Source organism: Globicephala melas, chromosome 15, assembly GCF_963455315.2.
Source record: "Globicephala melas chromosome 15, mGloMel1.2, whole genome shotgun sequence".
Classification (NCBI taxonomy): domain Eukaryota; kingdom Metazoa; phylum Chordata; class Mammalia; order Artiodactyla; family Delphinidae; genus Globicephala; species Globicephala melas.
Genome location: NC_083328.1, coordinates 80,988,393 through 81,008,600, shown reverse-complemented (window position 1 = coordinate 81,008,600; position 20,208 = coordinate 80,988,393). Strand labels below are relative to the sequence as shown.

The following is a 20,208-nucleotide window of genomic DNA, read 5'->3' as shown; positions in this document are numbered from 1 at the left end:
GGCAATCTTTCCTACTCGCCGTCTGCCGATACAGAGAGATCGCAGAGCTGCAGGGCTGATTCATAAAGGGAAGGAAAAAGTTAGCTGTAAACAGTTAACCTGAATATTAAGACTTTTCTAGTGCACTTGCCTTTCCCTCTCTCTCAAAAAAATAAAAGAAAAAAACAACCAACCCAAAACAAAACTTTTCAGGCCAAAAGAACCAGAGAGTTAATGGTCTGAATTCATCTGTGATCTGACTACCAAAGAATTTAAACCATTGAGTGCTGGCAATGTCTTTCAGTAGAAAACTTTATTTTGTCTTTTAAGAGTAGGCAAACATGTCTTACAGTATTATCAATACCAGAGCTCCACACTCAGGAAGTTAATTTACACACCAGCCCCGAAGAGTAAAGCAGAAAAAGCATTCGGGATTGCAGGGCAAAAACACAACAGACTCTCATTTCAGATACTTACCGATCAGGAATTTTGAACTACATGAAATAAAAAAGCAACACCTCAAACCTATGGCTACTGGGGGCACCAGCTCCAAGTACTTCCCAGGCAGGGTACCTGAGTTCTAACTTGAAGGCCACACATGCATCACCCACTTGCGCTTTGCCCACAAAGGCCTGTCACTCAGAACACGAACACCCCTGTTCCAGTCACCAGGACATCTGCCCTGCAGAACTGAAAAGCACTGGAATGTCCAAGACAGGAATGAAGGAAGCAAAAGAAAAACACATTCAAACTCTGCCCACCAATGCTTGGAGAGACTGCTGCTAGACAATCCACACAGCAGAAATACTCCCAGCTCAGGGGTTCCTCTCTCCAAAGGGGCAAAATTTCTGCATTTCCCACAGGGCATCTGCAATCACAAATCAAAACCCAATGATGATGCTGAGCAGGGCAACCACTTCAGAGCTTACGGGGTGGGCAAGGGGAGAGACGGACAAAGGGATCTTAGGAGACAATCTTCTAAATATTTTATTACAAAATACAGTACAGGGCTCGTAGAATGTTTCCCAATGTTCCCTAATACATACACTGCTGAATGAAGCACTGCAAAATACCTGGCAGTTGCCCACATGAATCTAAGATCTTAGAGTTACAGACAAAACCTGTAACCGGCAGTGGAATGGAGAGATGGACAGTCACCGTGGCCGCCAGGCTCCTGACTGCTGAACAATGACATCGTTTTCTTCAGGGGTTGAAATCCACATCCATGGCTGACAACCCACTGAAAGCTGGGACCCAAATTCGTACAGAGATGAGGCAGAGTGGAGAGAAGACAACTCTGGACAACCCACAAGTCTCCAGCCACTACTTCTTATTCCTGGGCTTTAGCTCTTCGGCTGCGTTACGTAGGAAAATGTAATTTTTCTTTTGGGGGTTATAAAATTCATGTCCCTAAAGGGGAAAAAAAACAGTACCTTAAAAATTGATTAAAAATCCGGTTAGCATTTTGTGGGCACTTTTAACATGCCAAGTCTTGTGCTCCATGCATGATGTGTAATCTCTCTGGAGGAATAAAACAGGTAAATGGAGAGAAATAAAAGTCAAATGTTAAACAAAAACTTTAATCCTCAGAGTAAAGGTTAAGGACTTGGTGGAAATGTCTTCAATGTGCCCCTTAGAAGGATGATTTTCTACATATTTATCTTTTCAGCACTGAGACTTTTGTCAACCTTCCACCGCTTTAATGCCAAGATGACTCCCCCTCAGTGAGCACAGCCTGGGGAGGGGAGGATGGCGGAGGATGAGCTGGAGGTTTCTCAGCACAGGAGACTTCTGGTCTGTGACGTCACAGGGAGCGGGGCAAGTCCCAGGATGCGCCATCGCAGACGCGGAGGGAGGTGAAGTGCAGGTGTCAGCGTGTCTGCTTGCGCCTGTGCTGAGGAGGAAGCGGGGCTGTGTGACACTGGGGGAGTCGGAAGCACCCAGCTCAGGCGAGGCTAGAAAGGGCTGTGAACAAGCTGAGGCCTGTGAAAACTGTCCCACAGGGAAAAGGAATGGCAGCCACAAAGCTAAGTGACAATGACAGGACTTATGTTTCAGGAAGACAGCAGAGTGGTGTGGGTAAGACAGATGAGTGGAAACCCGAGGTAACCAAAAGGCCTGGAACAGGGAGGTGGGAAGCGCCTCTGGGTGCGTTCTGCCGCCTGCAGTGCAACGATATGCTTTATTCTCACTCCTTGACAGTTACGCCAAGATAGTTCTAGAAGTTCTGCTCACCCAATGACCATTAAGTCTCATCGTAATACACAAAGTGCAGCTTTTCGGAACAGTTACGCTCAAGCAACAAGCTAATAATATTAATCATATGTGGGGATAACTGTCCTTCAACTAAGAACAATGGAAAATTCGTAAGCAACTTTAAGTTAAAAGATTATAATTTAAGTGTTCCACGGTTGACATTAATTGCTCAGATGAATTAATTCTGAGTGGCATTCAAAGCGATGAGCTTTGATTTGACACTGCTTACAATTTACAATTATTTTTTCAACGCCTGAAACACACAGAGCCATGAGTGTGATGTGAGTTAAACATGGAGTTTTAATGTGGCGGCAGGCTGAGCAGGTGAAGCAGCGGAGATCCATCGAAGAGGTCCACAGGGAAACTGAGGCCTCAGGCCACAATCTGGGTCCAACCCCAGCCAGGCAGAACCAAAAAAGCACGCACTTTGCAAAACTGAGTGCGTGGCTTCCACAGGTGAATGGATAAACAAACTGTGATACATCCAGATACCATGAAATACTACTCAGTAAAAACAAACTAGTGACACAAGAGCAAAAAAGAGTACACAGTATATGAAGCCGCCTATATAAAATTCTAGAAAACCGCAAATCCCCTATAATGACAAAAAGCAGATCACTGTGTGCATGAAGGAAAGGATTACAAGGACACAGAGACTTCTGGGGGAGACACAAGTGTACGTTATCTTGACTGTGGCGAAGGTTTCCTGGGTATATACACAGATGCTGAAACTGATCAAGCTACACTTTAAGTGTGTGCAATTTACTGCCTTTCAATTACAACTCAGTAAAGTTGCTGGAAAAAAAGGCAGCTATGCGGCTCACATAAGCAAACGCTCAGAGAGAGTGCGCCTCCCACAGGCCTGAGCAGGCATCACAACACTGCGCTGAGCGGGCGAGATGTACCGCAGGTGAAGTGGACAGAGCTCCGTGACTGCCCAGCTCTTCTGAGAAAGAGAACCCAAGGCGACTCCAAGACCGACACCCCACTGCCCAGGAGGTGTCTGCCTCAAAGAGGAACGAACACAGGAGAAGCAGCAAGCGGGAGGGCACAGCGGGGGCGGAATCCACCAGATTTTGATCTCCTAGGTTAAGGTGCTTAGGGGGTAGCCAGGGGCGGACATCCCGTTGGGACTGGAACACCGGAAGAAGTGGGGAGCGAGGTCAGGAGCCAAGTTAGACATGAAAGAGTCACCTGCTTAGGCTGGAAGAGCTGCTGCTTCGTGAATGCAGACGCGCCTCGAGGACCCGAAGGAGAACCACAGAAAAAGGCCTGCGTACAAGAGGTGGGCAGAGAGCAGAAGCCACCAGAGATGGCAAGGAGCAGACAGGAGTAGGAAGACAACATACAACGGAAAGCTCAGAGAAACCAAGGGGAGGGCTTTGTGAAGGAAAGAGGAAGGGATGGACCGGTGCCCAGCACAGACAGCAAGGAAGCTTCTGGACTGGACAAGAAGAAAGGCAGCAAGAACCTGACTACAGTCCAGGAAACTGAGGAGGAGACAGAGGCGGGGGAACAAAGAGGGCAGGGGGTCACCACTCTGGACAAGTTTAACAGAAGGGAAACCAGGCTTCTTAACACTTGTGTTAGAAGAGACGGTGTGCCTACAGACGGGGGAACGAGACAGGGGACAGGTAGAGAAGAACGAAGGGGGGAGGGGGAGAGGGAGAGGGAGAGGGAGAGGGAGAGAGATGTGTGCTGTGTGTTGTGTGTGTCTCGGGGAAGGGCGGGGGGCAGGGCCAGGGAAGACAGACACGTTGTGGATGTGAACAAGGAAGACACTACGGCTATGGAGCCCAAGTACCCAGGTCTGCTCTCTTTACCATCACACTGGGATGACTCCAAAACACAGCCAGGACCCTGTCAGTCCCTAACTTCCCTCCTCCCCACACAGCAAACAAGCAAAGAGCCAATGCCTCTGGTGGAAGCCCCACGGCCTTGCTGAGCCCTCTTCACTCTCGCCCAACAACCCCTGGCATCACTGGATGACTGGACCCCCCAGAGTGGCGGCCGCTGGGTTTACAGTGACCAAACACTTGACGTGGGCACGTTCTCAGAGAAAGGATGGGAGGGAGGCCCTGCTGTTCCCTTTGCAGTCAGGTGACGGTGACATGCCATTTGCAGACACACAGCGTGTCTGTGGAGGCCTTGCGACTGAAGCCCAGGCCTTCCGACTCCAGAGCCTGGCTCTGCTGCCTGAAGGGGCCCAACGCAGGGTTGGGAATTCTCACCTTTGACCAGTCGTAGCTGGAAGCATATGCAAATATGTTTCCATTGTGATTGAAGCAGCAAGCCGAGATCGGTTGATCTAACTGTTCCGAAGTTTTTAGTTTTGTTCTGGCATCTTTGTCCCAAAAGCTGAATCTACCATCAGATCCCACAGTTGCAAGGGTGCCATGAACAGGATGGAACGCAATTCCATTCACCTACAAATGATGGATATGTACAATGAGAAGCAGAGGCAGAGGAGGGAGGAGAAATCAGGTTCTCGCCAATGCAGACTTCCTGGTTCAGTCAGGACACAAAATGGAACAGACCGTCAGTTCAGTAGAGCTGGCGGCCCACTGATGACAAGAGAAACTAGCCCCACTTCCTGAACCAATCGGCAGCCCAGGACTGAATCTCGTCTCTTGTTCAAAACACGAGTCAGCAGAGGTTAATAAGTATGTAAGCTAGTGACACCAAGGAGCGAACCTCAGGAAAATGCCTTTTTCTTTTTCAGCAAATAGCAATTTCTCGGTTTTAGCTAAGTGTATCAACTGTCTACCAGCACTCATACAGGTGGAAGTCGCTCCCCAAAACTCCTAAGCCTGCATTCAGAAACAGAGAGAACGAAGACGGTCAATATGTTCATAAAAACAGAAAACTGAAACCTCTCACGTAAGCCATTTATCTCTGCACGCGAACACACACGATGACAGTGATCTTTTCTGACCCCATAATGACTCAGCTACCCACCTCCAAGTCTAGTTTCTAGACACATTCTCAGGGTTACAGTTTCTAAAAACGTACCGCGTAAATGTCCTGAGGAGCTGAAGTGTTGGTTCCGTTAGATCGATGACATTTAAAGGTGAAGTTATCTTTGGCACTGAAAAACAAAGGCCCAACTTAGTTTTCCTTTTTAAAAAAAAGCCTCAAGTGAAAATCTTCAAGCTGATCAGGCCTCACTTACGGATTCGGGGGGTTGATGTAGTGAATGGCAACTCTCCCCTCAATGCTTCCCAGGGCAAAACCTGTCGGCTTGTTCTGTTTGTCTTTAAAAATAGCCACACATCGATGCTACAGTTGGGGGGAAAAAGTATATCATCACAATGGAAGCTGTAACATTCCATAACTAACGTGACTGTACACAGCTTTTACCCCATTTTCGGGTTTTGAAAGAACCAGAAACAGTATTTCTCAAATACGGTAAAGAAGATAATTTCTACTCCTCCAGTGAGCGTTATTTTCCTTTTACTCAGCCACATGATTTTATGAATAAACCTCGGACCAAGTGCTTCCATCCAGGCACCGTTCTCCCTCTGCCACCCTAAAGGCCCTGCTGTCACTGCAGCGTGGCACGCGGCCCTCAGAGCCCCGCCAGGTCCTATTCTGCCACCCTGAAGGCCTTGCTGTCACTGCAGCAGGGCACGCGGCCCTCAGAGCCCCACCAGGTCCTTTTCTGGTGCTGGCCCCCTGGTGGGTCGGGAGAACATGTCACTTTGATTCACAGCCCACCACTGACTAGGTGAGTGCCCTCCAGCAAGTCACCCAACGTTCCAGAGCCTCTGCGTCCCCAACTGGAAAAGGGAAGTAGTGCCTGCCTGTGGAGCACGGGGGACCAAGGGTCAAGCATACAGTGGACGCGGCCAGGAATTTCTAAACCGTGAATAAGCTATGCAAAAGCCAGACACTACACTCGATCCAACGCTGAGTTTGAGGGCCCAAAGGAGGGTTTCCTGGACTCCACAGAAGATCCCACAGGAACAGCCCACGGCCCAGCCTCCAGGGGTAAAGGAGCACAGATCCACATTCTTATTGTCAATCAAGAAGAGGTGCATTAAATGTGGACGCAGGGAAGGAGAGAAATGAACAGATCTGAAACCACATACAGGGTAGAAGTGAGCTTGGTGGTTGATGACATGGGAGAGGAGGAGAGGAGGGAGAGTGAATCAAGGACGACTCCTGATTTCTGGCTTAGACAGCTAAGGGGCGGAGGTGCAGAGCACACAGGGAAGAGCAGGCTGGGGTGGTGGGGAGGGGCAGGTAAAGACTGCTCACTCGGCACACACAGAATGCCTTCTATTCAGGCCTGGCTGCAGGTGCCAGGAATGAGGCAGCAACAAACACAAAATCCCTGCTCTCACTGAGTCTGTGCTCTGGTCAAAAAAAACAAGATGAGTAAAATCTACACGTATGTATATATAAGACACACACACGTATCTCTCTATATATAGCCTGGGGAGAATGAGCAGGGAGGATCCTGAGAAGAGGTAACATGATCTGCAGAAAGTGGTCCTGGGTTTGGCATGGGATGCTCTGGGGCTGAGACATGAGGAGGATGCAAAGGAGCTGCCAGACTGTGGGTGTCCTTGTCAGGAGCACAGAGGCAAGGCCTGCTGGGGATCCAAGTCTCCAGCCCACAAGGCGTACCTAAGCAACAGCAACGGCCGGCAGATGTAGAGGAGCCAGTGGCCAAGGGCAGATGCCTGGGGAACCTCAACATGCAGCAAGAAGCAGCAAGGAAGACAAAGCAGCAACCAGAGAGGCAGGACGCAAGAGGCTGGCATTACAGAAACCAAGGAGAGGTTTAAGAATATGTGATAAGAACAGCAGTGAATGCTGCTGCCACGGTAAGATGAGGGTTGATGAGTACCCACTGGAGCTACTGATTAGAAAGCCATCACTGGCCATGCCAGAAACAGTTTCAGCGGAGTAACGGGGGCAGAAGTCTCAAAGGAGGGTGAGAGATGAATGGGACGTAAGGGAACCAAGGAAGCTCACGTAAGACACTTACTTGACTTCAAAGGGAAAAAGGGACGGAGGTGGCAGAGGATGTGGGGGTCAGAAGAAGCTTGTTTCCTAGGATTGGACTTGAGCCTGGTTCAGTGCCAATGAAGTACAAGAAAAGGGGAGATGAGATATAGGAGAGAGGCAGGTGGTTGATAACCTAAGGCTCCTGAGAAGGCTCACCTAACAGCTGGGAAAAGGCAGGGAAGATGCAGGTGTAGCCAGAGTTCTAGATGCAGCAGGAGGAAGATGGGGAAGTTCCCAACCATCAGCTTCTATGTTCTCGGAGGGAGCGTCCAGGGGTCTGAAGAGAGTGAAGGAGATCTAAGAATCCGTGGCAGGTGAAGACCAAGCTAAAGACGGAAGCTGTGGATTCACAATGGAACCGATCCACCGAGGTGTGCACCCATTCAGCAACATGCAGCGCACCCGGGGGATGTTTGCAGAAGATGGTATTTACTCACTAAATATTTGTGTTTAAATTCACCCCCTTTTGAATGTCGGAAAGTACAACGATTTCCATATGTGGCCACATGGCCAGATTGCCTGCGACAAGTGCTAAACATGAGCTTCTTGATTTGACTTGTGACTCACCTGATGTTTCAGTGGAGATTCTATCCTCCTGAATTCAGAAGGTTGATTCTCTAACTGATAGACAATCAGTCCCCTCTCTGCAGTTGCCACCACGGCCATAGGATATATCTGGGAAACAGGGGAAAGCAGAGACATGCTTAAAGTGGACTGTACTCTTTTTTATACCAAAGTATTAGATCAATTTTTTTTAGAGTCGCAAAAAGTAAGCCTGAATTTTTTTTCAAGCTTAACAGTTCAATGATATTATCACATTTCAAGGTAACCTAGAGAAATCATATTTGAAAGTAGAACATTCATATCTTTTTAAAAGACTCATTTTTTATAACTACAAAGTATACATTTAGAAAATGTACTGAGAAATAGAGAAGAAATGAACATCACCTCTCTCACCCCATCAAATGATAACTGTTGTTAGCATTATGGTATGTTAACCCCCGTCTTTTTTCCTGAACATTATACAGGTGTGTATATGCATGTTTCTGTATAATGCTGATCCTTCACTCAAAGCATGTTTAGTGAGCACCGCCCCACACATTTTCCACAGAACACTAGCAGTGGCCACGTATCTAACATCCCCTCAAATGAACCCACAACAGGGTTCACTTAACCATGTCTGTCTTGTTGGCCCACTGGGTCACTTCCCATGTTTTACTATATTATAGAAAACAAAAAACATTTGCATCTTTACTTTTCTCATGATAAATTCCTAAAAGTGGAATTACTGGACAGTTGGTATAAAACTTCAACTTATTGCTAAACCAACAGAGAGTTCTTTACTTTCTATCCCGCTCACTCAGAGACAGTCACCAAAGCTCTAGCACCACACCACAAAGTTACTGCCAGTCTTCCTACAGCCACACAGTGCATGTCATTCTGGGGACAGCATGGCATGTGGCTATCTGCGTATGTTCATACAAGTGACTAAAAAAATGCGACATCTAGTTTTCTGTAATTCTGGAACATATGCAGCACAAAAATCTACAGATTTAAGATGACTGAGGCAATCCAAACTACATCCCACATCTATTCCTAAAGTTTGAAGGATTTTTACGTTACCCTCTGATTGCAAGATATCATAAGGTAAGAAGTGCCTTTTTTTTTTTTTTAAAGGAAATAATTATCATTAAGTTAAAAATTCCTTACCATGTCAGCACAGTAACACCTTTCAGGGAGTTGTAAAACCATCATAGGATTTGATGATCGTGTATCCCAAAACTAAAAGACAAAAAAAAAAAAAAAAAAAAACCACAAAAACCCAATAAGTGACCATTCAGAGCTAAAGTCCAAATAGTGCAAGAATAAATGTCGGGCTTCCCTGGAGGCGCAGTGGTTAAGAATCCACCTGCCAATGCAGGGGACACTGGTTCAATCCCTGGTCCAGGAAGATCCCACATGCCACGGAGCAACTAAGCCCGTATGCCACAACTACTGAGCCGGAGCGCCAGACCCGCGAGCCACAACTACTGAGCTCGTGTGCCACGACTACTGAAGCCCGTGGTCCGCCACAAAAGAAGCCACCGCAATGAGAAGCCCACGTACCGCAACGAAGAGTAGCCCCCGCGCAGCAACGAAGGCCCAATGCAGCCAAAAATAAAATTAATTAATTAATTTTAAAAAAATAAAATAAAATAAACGCCAATCTTGGTCAGGCCATGCAGTCCCTCAACAGTATATTATACCTTCAAAGTCTTATCCCAGCTCCCGGTCATCACACAGCTGTAGTTTGGTGCTTTGATCCAGTGTATAGTTTTAACAGGAGCATCGTGCTTTCAAGATAAAACCAAAATACACCAAGGTGAATGTAATAATATGCTACACAGCTTTGGTTCTGGAAATTCAAAGAGAAGGAACCTTAAATACTGAGGTCACACCAAACAGAAACCAAAGGATAGTTCAGCTCTTCCCCATGACCAAAACATTCAATGTAACATCAAGAGCATGTATCTACCTTCCATTCTAACAAAATTTAATTTGATTTTAACCATAATTAACTAGCATGTGAGAGTGAAAGGGGGAGATATTCAGGAGTAACTCATAGGGAACTCCACCACAGTTGTATCACTTAGATGACACGCATTCAGAGACTGAGGAGATGCTTCTAGCACACAGTACTGCAACCTCACGGTACACAACACCTTCCTGAAAATGTCTCAGTGTCAAGAGGCTCTTCCTCACCAGGCCAGACCCTCTGGTTCCAGGTTCTCTCATCTTCCTCATTTCTGCTTTTCTTAGCAGTCTTCTCACAGAAGCTGCCTGCTGTCCCGAGCAGACCGTAAAAGCTCCTGGCGTGTGGAAGGGTCCCTCTTACTCACTGCTCTATCTCTACTCCTAAGGACAGCGCCTGGAGTATCACAGGCATTCATTCAGTACAGACCTGTCGAATGAATGTGTGACCAAATGCAGTTGGTACAAGGCAAGCCGCACACGGGTGTCAGAATGCTGAGGATGAGTTGTACCATTTACAGGTTTTAATGTCACTAGCTCCTTATTATGCCCTCCCCATCCACATACTACGAAGACCCATGAGAGAACAATTTATGAAACACTAGATAAAACGAGAATGTGTACAAGATTGGTGTCATTTTTGTGCTACAGAGGTTTCTGGTATATTTAAATCTAATTGATTTGGAATGGTCAAACTGCATCTTTCCTATAATAGAGAATTATTGTAATTAAGGGATCATCGCAACCCTGGGCACCAGCCTTGCCCAGCCTTCCTGCAGAGGGTAAGTTTTTACTACCTGTGCTATCTGTATCGCCTGGTTACTGTTGAGGTCCCACATTTTGGCAGTTTTATCACATGACGCCGTAAATACTTTGCTCCCATCCTAAAATAAAATAGAAAAAAATCTGACATTCTAAGAAAAATAAAACGTCTATATGAACATCTAGGTATCAGACTGAACATACCAAGGCAGGTTTTATTTTGCAATTTTAATTTTTCCAATTATTTGGGGGCCAGAGTATTGCAAGCTACAGTATCATATACAAAACACATTTTCTGCTCTTTTTAATTGTTAATTTTTTCTAAGAGATAATATGTAAAAAGGTTAAAAAAACTTGAATAGCATTTAGAATTATAGAGTGAAAACGAAGTCTCTCCTGACCCCAGCTCGCCACTCAGAGGCAGCCATAGCCACTGGCATGTCCTCCAAGAACAGCCTTTGTACATCCTGTATCGATGTGTATTACCTACCAGGAGCCACTTCAAAATTTTTTTATTTTCATCAATTTCAAGCCTTCACAAAAGTTGCAAGAATAATACAATGAATACCCATAAACCTATCACCTAGATTCACCACTTGTAAACACTTTGCCACATTTACTGTATCTTTCTACCCCCCCATTCCCACTCTGTACCACATGTACAATCATGATTATTTTTCAGCTCAGTATCTCATAGCATTCGAAAGTGCATGCAATAAAACTACACTAATTTATGATAGTCACTGGTCCAATGTAAACTATAGAATAGCTTAAAAAATTGGCAGTCACTGTATAGTGGTTTTAAAATACTCACACACAGAACTCATAAAGTAGGTTAGTCAACATGAAGCACAAGGTAATTTAAAAACAAAAAGTACTGAGTTGAAAATTCTAGACCAGCTGTCAACAAATTTTTTTTCTTAAAGGGCCATATAGTAAATATTTTAGTCTTCGCAGGTCAAAAGGTCTCTGTTGCAACTCCTTAACTCTGCTGTTGTAGCTTGAAAGCAGCCATACACATTATGTAAATGAATGATGTGGCTGTGTTTCAAGAAAAGTTTATTCACAAAAATTGGTAATGGGTCAGATCTGGCCCATGGGCCACAATTTGCTGACCCCTGCCCTACAGTACTTCATTTCTGGTTCCACAGCTCAAAGATTTACCACTATCTTCCCCTAGCAAAAACTTCTTCCCATTTGCAGTCGCCAGTTCCCCATGTGAAAGAAGAGAGAAAACCTTCTTCCCTATTAATGAAGCTGTGAGGGCAACTCCACAAACGCTTGGAAAGACGATAATGTATGGAGAGGGATGCCCCGAGGCTGAGTGAAACACTGGCCCCTTCATCTCATAAAACGCCAGTCGTACCAGCTGCAGGATGCCAGGCCGCAGTGGACATACTGAGACAGAGGCCAGTCTGTCTAACGGCTGGGGCACAGAAACGAGATTCCCAAGTGCTCTCGACTCAGCTCCTCTCAGGTCCACCTGCTGTGGCCAGACTGACCGTCCTCAGACTGCCAGAGAATCACCCTCACCAAGTTTTGGCTTTTATGCCTCAAGCGTTAACTGTGGCTCTTCTGTGCTTCTGTGCCTTTCCACACCTGCCCTTCTCTCCCAGGCTAGCTCCTATTCCTGTAAGCCCCTGTGAGGGAGGCTGTTAAGTGCGTGGGCTCTGGAGCCAGGAAGGTCCAAGTCTGGGCTCAGCCTTTCACCCCCTATATTCCCTCAAACAAATCTCTTAACCACTTCCCACAGGTGCCCCGCTAGTCTTTACGTGGCTGAATCTAGCTGTCACTGATTTCCACTACCTGAAATCCTTCTGTTTCTCTATGTCAGTCTTAAGAGATCATGAGTTCCATAAGCACAGGATTTGCCTACCTCGCCTACTTTGACTTCCACTATATCCCAAGCGCTTAGCATACAATAGGTGCCAGACAATTATTTGAACTAAATAATGTTATTACCTGTTGTAAAACTATTATTATCGTCATCTTATAAGTGAAAAAACATACTCACAGAGATTAAATAACTTGGCAAAGTCAAAAAGTGGAGATACAGCCGAAATTTGAACCCAGGCCTGGAATGGATGAGACAATGCTCTAAAGCTATATAAGCAGATGGTTTACTTTTAAGATTCAGCTCAATTCTTGCCTCTTCTGTGGAGCATTCACAGCCCCCTTCCCAAACTTTATAGCTGCCTTCTGGGTTCTGTCTACCCAGCACAGCGCATCCTGCCTCTCTCAGAACTCAGCTCACTGAATAGGAACTCTTCATGTCTATGTCTCGATGCCTCCACTAGATGGCGCACAACTCTAATGGTGATGGAGAAAGGACAGGCGGTACACGTCTTTGTAAAAGCCAACAGCCTGCTCAGTACCATCCGAGCAACAGAATTCCGGTGTCAGTTAATTCTATTTCTTACCATACTTGATAAGAAACTTACAATTCTGATCTGTTAACTGATCAGTAAAGAAAGACAGGCAAAATAAATTAGAAATATTTAAAATCTATTCAAGTTGCTATTTTTCTACAGGTAAATTAAAACTATTATTAGTCTCATAATAACCCAATCAGACATGTCAGAAATACATTTTACAGGTAACAAAAATGCTTTAGAGAAGGCTGTCAGAGCTAATGATTAAAATGGGAGCAACTCTGGCTCCTTAACCATCTCAAAATGTTTATAAATAGTAGAATCATTTCCTATTTGAAAGCTAAGTAAGATCACACAAATGTACGGTGTGAGTAGTTTGCTATTTCTCATAAAGGTAAACATATATTACATATGACCCAGCAAGCCCACTATTAGATATTAATGCAAGAGGAATGAAAACTTATATTCACAGAAAATCCAATATACAAATGCTTATAGCAGCATTATTCGTAATGACCCCAAATGGGAAACAACCCAAATGTCCTTCAGCTGGTGGATGGTGAACAAAGAGTGATACATCCATACCATGGATTACTACTCAGCAATAAGGAAGACAAACTACTGCCAGAGACAACAACCTGGATGGACCTCAAATGCAGTGTGCTCAAAACAGCCCGATTCAAAGGGCTTCTGTTTATGACATTCTAGTAAAGGCAGAACCACAGGGACAGAAAACACATCAGTGGTTTCCAGGGACTGGGGGCTGAGGAGGATTTGACTACAAAGGGCAGGAGGATATCCTTGGGCTGATGGATCTCTTCTATATTTTGACCACAACTCTATGCATTTCTCAAAACTCACAGAATCATACACTAGAAAGGTTCAATTTTACTGTTTGCGAATCGCATCTAATAAAAAAAATTTGCATGAGCCTGAGGAGGGACCTTGAGGCTTAGCTTCCTCAGCACAGCTGCCCCAGACTCTCAGTCAGGCCCCTTTGTTTTCTCACTTCTGCAGGGTTCCGCCATCAGCAGAAGGGAGGAGAGAAAGGCTGGGATGTCGATCCTGGGCTCCTCCTGTAGGGAGGGGTGAGTCCTCCACAGCTGCAGCTCTTGCTGTGTGACTTCACCATCCCTGCTGGTTTCCTTGTAAATGGTACCTTCATTAAACTCCCCAATCACCCACCCACTCCCCCAAAAAGAAAAATAAAGAAGAGCTCAGAGCTGAATAAACTTGAACACATTTACCTACATTGCTGATGTTCAGGATTTGGGAGGAAAAAGATTTCCAAAAAAACAAACTATTTCAGAAGTTTAATAATGGAAAAGGATTGATTCTTTCCCTAGGACTTATTTTCTGGGACAGTAATTTCTAATTTTAAAACAACATAAGCTCATGGCACATGCAGAGGTAGGAAAGGCTTTAAAAAATTGTCTAGTCCCTTGCTCAAGGAAATATGTCAATAAATTAATGGATTTTTTAATGCAAGAAAAGCTTTCAGAGAGATTAAAGTTAACATGACTAAAGTTAACTGACTACATTATGAGTATCAATAAATTACTATATTTAAATTCAGAAACAGCACTTCTACAATGTGTACACATACTTGCTATTTGTGTTTCAGGTTATATAAAAACATATACATTTATATACACTCTGAAAACATGAAAAAACTGAATGCAACTTACATCACTCCAGCAGACATCTAGCACAGGCCCAGTGTGCATCTGTTGGGCTTTTGGAATAGTCTGTCCACTGTCTTGAACTTCCCAGCATCGAACCTATAATAATAAAACAAATTAACACAAACAGCCAATTAATGATACATTATATGCATTTTAAGCCCTTTGCTCCAAGCCATAATCAGATAAACATAAATTTACATTATAGACACTTTTTTCCGATCAAATGAACAAACGTAAAATGAATAGTACTTGGCGCCAGCACGGATAAGCTGAGACTTGTACTACTGGCAGATGTGTAAGTTGGTACAGCTCTTCTGGAGGATATTTATCTGAAATCCTTAAGTCTGTACCCTGTGTCTCAACTATTTCGGGACTTGAAGATTTCCCATGATGTACTTTACATGCGTTATCTGAATTAATCTCTACAACAGCTAAAGCTCTGTGAACTTAGTGTCATCTCCATCTCATGAAACAGGACACGAGGCTTAACTAAGATAACTGGCCCAGGTCCCATATCTAAGAGAGTGGCAAAGCCACTATGTGTTTATCCGATTAGGAATGCGGTTGAATGTTTCAAGATTACTCCAGCAGGCCACTTGCACTCCTTTGTGAAGTGCCTCTAAACACCCTTCGCCTATTTTTCCACCACAGTTTTTATCTTTCTTTTCATATGCTATGATTTCTTTTTGCTAAGTATAGTGTCTGTGCAGGATTTATGCTATATCTAAAGGTGAAAAAACTTTAACATATGCCTGAAGAACATTTGCAGGATGCCTAGAAGGGAAATTTGTACATACCGTCATGGACAACTTTTATTTTCAATGAATACTACAGACCTGGGAATATACTTCAAGATACTGAACTAGAGTAGGAATTTTTGAATGCCGCATATGATCCTGCTTTCTTAACAAAAATCGGCACAAGAAGGGATGCCTGCCATTCAGACGGGTTCACACTCTAAACTCGGTGCTTAAAAAAAGCCATGAATAAGCCTGAACTCTCTGCTTCACTCACTTGGAGCAAAAAAAAAAAAACAACAACAACAAAACAGCTAACACTAACTGTGCCGATACAAAGAGATATGCCAGAGAGAACACGCAAACGTTTAAGGAGCACTTACATCGTTAGCCCACGACCCTGCAATAAGGAAGTTCCCCGGCAAGGCTGGCGGGCTAAAAGATAGACAACCAATGCTATCATCAGGAGAGGATGTTACTTCAATATCCTGGGGTGGAAAAAGTCCGTGTTAAAATGTATACATCGTCACAATTCAATTCAAAACTGCCTTCTTTCTCACTAGCACCTCATGGTGGCCTTCCCTTGTGTCAAGAGCTAAGTGAATTAGACCTTTCTTACTTTGATAAAAAGGGGGAGTGTAACTAAGCCAGTGAAAGCACTGGTGCTGCTGGATTACAAGCAGCACCCTCAAAGGCAGGCCCACAACCATACTTCCCAGACGATGGCCCACCCGGTCACTCTTGCCCCGAAGTGCTCAATCACAGCATCACCTGCCTCCCTCCGCCACAGAAATTCTGAGTCAACAGTTGTGGGCTGGGCCCTAGGAACATGCAATTTTAACAGGCATCTCGAGTGATTCCAGTGATCAGGAATGTCAGGGGGAATAGGACACTCGTCCAGGGGACACACAGTTTCTCTGCTCCAGTATTTGAGAAAGCAGCCTGGACAAAATTTCAGAGTTTTCACCGCCAAAGGAGGCTCCCAAGCCATCTGGGTTTCTCTCGCTGTCACAAGCGTGGGGCCCCCTGCAGTGTCTCTACAAACCCATGAAGCCTTAGGCGGTACCTTCATAGGGTTGTGATTATCTGCGGCGGCGCTGCCAAACATGCTGGCTCCCCCAGTGCCAAACCCGGAGGCTGCTCCAAACAGGCTCATCTTGGCCCTAAAAAATAATGGGAAAAGTTAAGGACAGGTCCTCTCTTAAGTAATAAACATCACTGAGAGGCAAGATAAAGATAATTAAGTTATGGAAGGGAAATAGAGCGTAAATAAATAAATGGCTTGATGTCAGGCTTCTCTCTTCTGAAGAGGTCTAAATATGCGATAAGCAGAGTGCTTTTTAAAAATAAACTTTCTATTTTAGAATAGTTTTTAATGGAAAATTCTTAAGACAGAAGAGTTCCCTGGGCTTCCCTGGTTGCTCAGTGGTTAAGAAGCCGCCTGCCAATGCAGGGGACACGGGTTCAATCCCTGGTCCAGGAAGATCCCACATGCTGCGGAGCAACTAAGCCCGTGCGCCACAACTACTGAGCCTGCGCTCTAGAGCCCACGTGCCACAACTGCTGAGCCCTCGTGCCTAGAGTCCGTGCTCCGCAACAAGAGAAGCCACCGCAATGAGAAGCCTGCACACTGCAACGAAGAGTAGCCCCCGCTTGCCACAACTTGAGAAAGCCCGCACACAGCAACAAAGACCCAATGCAGCCAAAAATAAATTAATTAAATAAATTTTTTTTTAAAAAAAGAAGAGTTCCCATACACCCCACATCCAGTTTCCTTCTTAACTTTGTCACAATTAATTCACCAATATTGACACATTACAGCAGAGTATTTTTCAGTCACCAGGTAAAATATAAATTTGCTCATTTCTTTTCACACAGTTAGAGACACACTGCTGAGCACCAGGAACACAACTGGAAACCAGCAGAAGGCCCCATTCTTCCAGCTTCCCACTTAGTGACAGTTCACTGTCTTTGTACTAATTTCCGCACTCTGGATTAGGTCAATATCTCTGCATGAAGTTACTCAGAAAAACAACCAACCCTGGCAGCGATCGTAGGAGTTTAAAAAAAGTAATCCAGGGCTTCCCTGGTGGCGCAGTGGTTGAGAGTCCGCCTGCCGATGCAGGGGACACGGGTTCGTTCCCCGGTCCAGGAAGGTCCCACATGCCGCGGAGCGGCTGGGCCCGTGAGCCGTGGCCACTGAGCCTGCGTGTCAGGAGCCTGTGCTCCGCAACGGGAGAGGCCACAACAGTGAGAGGCCCGCGGACCGCAAAAAAATAAAAATAAAAAAAAAGTAATCCATTTTGGTCTGCTTAAGTAGCAAAAGGTTTGGCATTATGTTTTGGACATTTGCCCAGCAAGAATCTCCCCACTTTGAGTTTTCTCCTGGGCACCACAGTCTAGTAGGCCCACCTGGGTTAGAACCATGCCTCTGCCACTCGCCAGAGCTGGGACCCTACTCTCACCAAGCCTCCTTTTCCCTATCCTGCAAACATAGAGAATATTAACAGCTTCTCCAGGGCTGTTCTGAGGATCAAATCAGATTATCTATGTAGAAAGCGCAGTGTCTAGTGCATAGTGGGTCATAAACAACTTTCCCTTTTTTCCTTCCAAGGAGAAAGTCTGTGTATTATAACTCTGATGCCTCACATACACTGATGCCACATTTTCAATTCTGTCATTGGTTAGTAAATTTTTACACCCAGAAGCCTACCATATCAGTAACCTCTCCCAAAGGAGGCTAGCAGCTGAGTGACAAAAGTGACTAACCCAATAACATACAGCTCATGTGACAGGAGATAACAACAGTAGCATCTCTTAAGAAGACAACATAGAATGGGAAAACTGTGAGGAATTCTGGGGAGGTATTTGAATTTCCCGAGCTTTATGAAAAATAATCAAGTGTAGACCTACTAGGTCTATGAAAGCATTAGTATCTCAGAAAGCAACCTGTGCGAGGCCGTGGTGCTTGCTGACCACCTCTGCCTCAAATGTTTGAGATGTATTTGAAACACCAGTTAACTGCACAAGCACACAAAGGAATGAAGGGCTTCTGCAGTCAAGTCCAGGAACTACATATATGATTTGGGCACATTATTTAGCCTTCATTTTCTCACCTGTAAAAACAGACCCTGAAATCCACTTTACAGAGTTACGAAAACCAAGTGAGGTTGTACACACAGTGCCTGAAACGCCTGTCCCTTCCTCTCTTCAACCATCAAGTTGGGAGAGAGCATTTCTGCCATTAGGGACGAACTAAGGGAGAAGAACAAGGGCCATCGAGCATTAATCAGCCTACGTGGGCCACATGTTGTGCAGGACACCGAGAACCCTCTAGAAGTTCGGAAGACAAGCATACGTCTCCAGCCTACCGAAGCGCGCGCTCCTTCCCTCCTGGTTGCACCCCAGCTCTGATGGCTTCCTCTCTGCCCGTGAACAATGCAAGCTCCTCCCAGCCCTGGAGCATTCCTACCAGCTGTTCCTCCAGCCTGGGGTGATCCGCCCTCCCCCAAACCCCCAGCTGTCTCAGTGTGAATCTTCAGGTCCCACTTTAACAGGGGCCTCCTGCGAACTTTTGAGGGTGATGGAAACGGTCTAAAACCGCACTGTGATGATGTTTACACGACTCTATTAAACTTCCCCAAATCATCAAAATGTACACTTTAAACGGATTATTGTAAGTGACATTCAGTAAAGCTGTTAAAAGCATCTTCTTAAAGGAAGGCCCCTCCCAGAGGCTTCCCTGCCTTCCTAATGTAACACATTGGATCCTCCATCGCATCTCCGTCTTCTTCACAGCACCTGTCCCCATCTGGAACCTGTTGGCAGTCAGTCGCCTCCCCAGGAGAGTGCCAGCTCCACCACGGCAAAGAGCAACCTGGACGCTCCCCCAAAACACACCTGGCCCTCAGCACAGCGCCTGGCGCTTCACAGACACTTGCCAGGGCACAGTGTGTGCACGTGGATACTGGACTACTTGGCGGAGGGAACAGAAACAAAGAACCAGTTTCAGAGACAGATAAATGCAACAAAGGAGATGAAACCGGTTACCACGGGGGAGACTAAAGGGGGATGGCCTTCCGCAGAAGAACGGTCCGGGAAGGTCAACGAGGTGGCGGCTTGTGTCTGATGAGAAGCCAGACGTGTGACGAGGAAGGGGAGAGGCAACAGAGGCTGCCATCCACTCTGTGACCCTTCCCGGTGCCTCGGTTTCTCCACGAGAAATACGAGGGGGTTAGACCGGAGGTGACCCGTAAGGCCCCTTGCAGCTCTGACGTCCCTCCCAGGGGCCACTAATGGAGTTCGCCAACAGTCCTGCTCGTGCCCCAGCACCTCGCGGCGGGCCGCACTCGCCCGGGAGGACCAGGCCTCTGCGGCGCCATGGCGGCGGGGAACGCGGGGAAGCGGCACGAGGCCTACCTGAGAGTCGCGCCGCGGAGGGAAGCCGGCGGCGGAGAGCGGAAAGAGCTCGGGAGCCTGCGACCCGGCTCGGGCGCGGAGGAGGCAGTAACCAGGTGACTGGAATCCCGGGAGCCTGAGGTCTTCTCACGCCGGTTGAGGAAACAGCCCTAATTACCGCGGAGACATTGCGCATGCGTCTCCGAGCCACTTCCTGTGTTGTCCGGAAGGCAGGGAAAGGAAGGAAAAGGCTCCTCCTCCCTGAAGGGAATCGCACATGCGCAGAAGCACTATTGACGCCAAGAAGAAGTCCTCGTGCCAGCAGTTTGCGGATTGGTCGAAAGTTGGTGTACCCGATGCAGCTGCGGAGCGACTGCTCTGATAAATCGGCGGCCCCGGCTGGTGAAGGTTAGTTAACAATTTTCTCTTGTGAATGACAAGTCTAGCAAAATTACGATTGCCGCCAGTTCTTAAGGCCATCCTTCGAGAAGC

General features: G+C 46.0%; 1 protein-coding gene across 1 annotated transcript; it reads right to left on the bottom strand.

Annotated features, from left to right (window-relative positions):
• Positions 1-272: 272 nt before the first annotated feature.
• Positions 273-19,927, bottom strand: LOC115844547 (mRNA export factor). Its single transcript, XM_030841747.2, has 12 exons — positions 19,738-19,927; positions 16,385-16,481; positions 15,702-15,806; positions 14,585-14,677; positions 10,560-10,646; positions 9,498-9,584; positions 8,962-9,033; positions 7,819-7,926; positions 5,408-5,514; positions 5,248-5,323; positions 4,467-4,661; positions 273-1,389 (listed from the first exon to the last, which is right to left on the bottom strand). Exons 2-12 carry the CDS (start codon positions 16,472-16,474, stop codon positions 1,303-1,305), a joined length of 1,107 nt encoding a protein of 368 aa, XP_030697607.1. The 5' UTR covers positions 16,475-16,481; positions 19,738-19,927; the 3' UTR covers positions 273-1,302.
• Between the last annotated feature and the right edge of the window lie 281 nt (positions 19,928-20,208).

Coding starts and splice junctions, on each gene's coding strand:
- LOC115844547 (XM_030841747.2), bottom strand. CDS start 16,474: ATGAGCCTGTTTGGAGCAGCCTCCGGGTTTGGCACTGGGGGAGCCAGC. Junction 10,647..14,584: donor TAGATGTCTGCTGGAGTGAT/GTAAGTTGCATT, acceptor ATTTTATTTTAG/GATGGGAGCAAAGTATTTAC. Junction 1,390..4,466: donor CCAGCTACGACTGGTCAAAG/GTGAGAATTCCC, acceptor TTTCCCCTTTAG/GGACATGAATTTTATAACCC.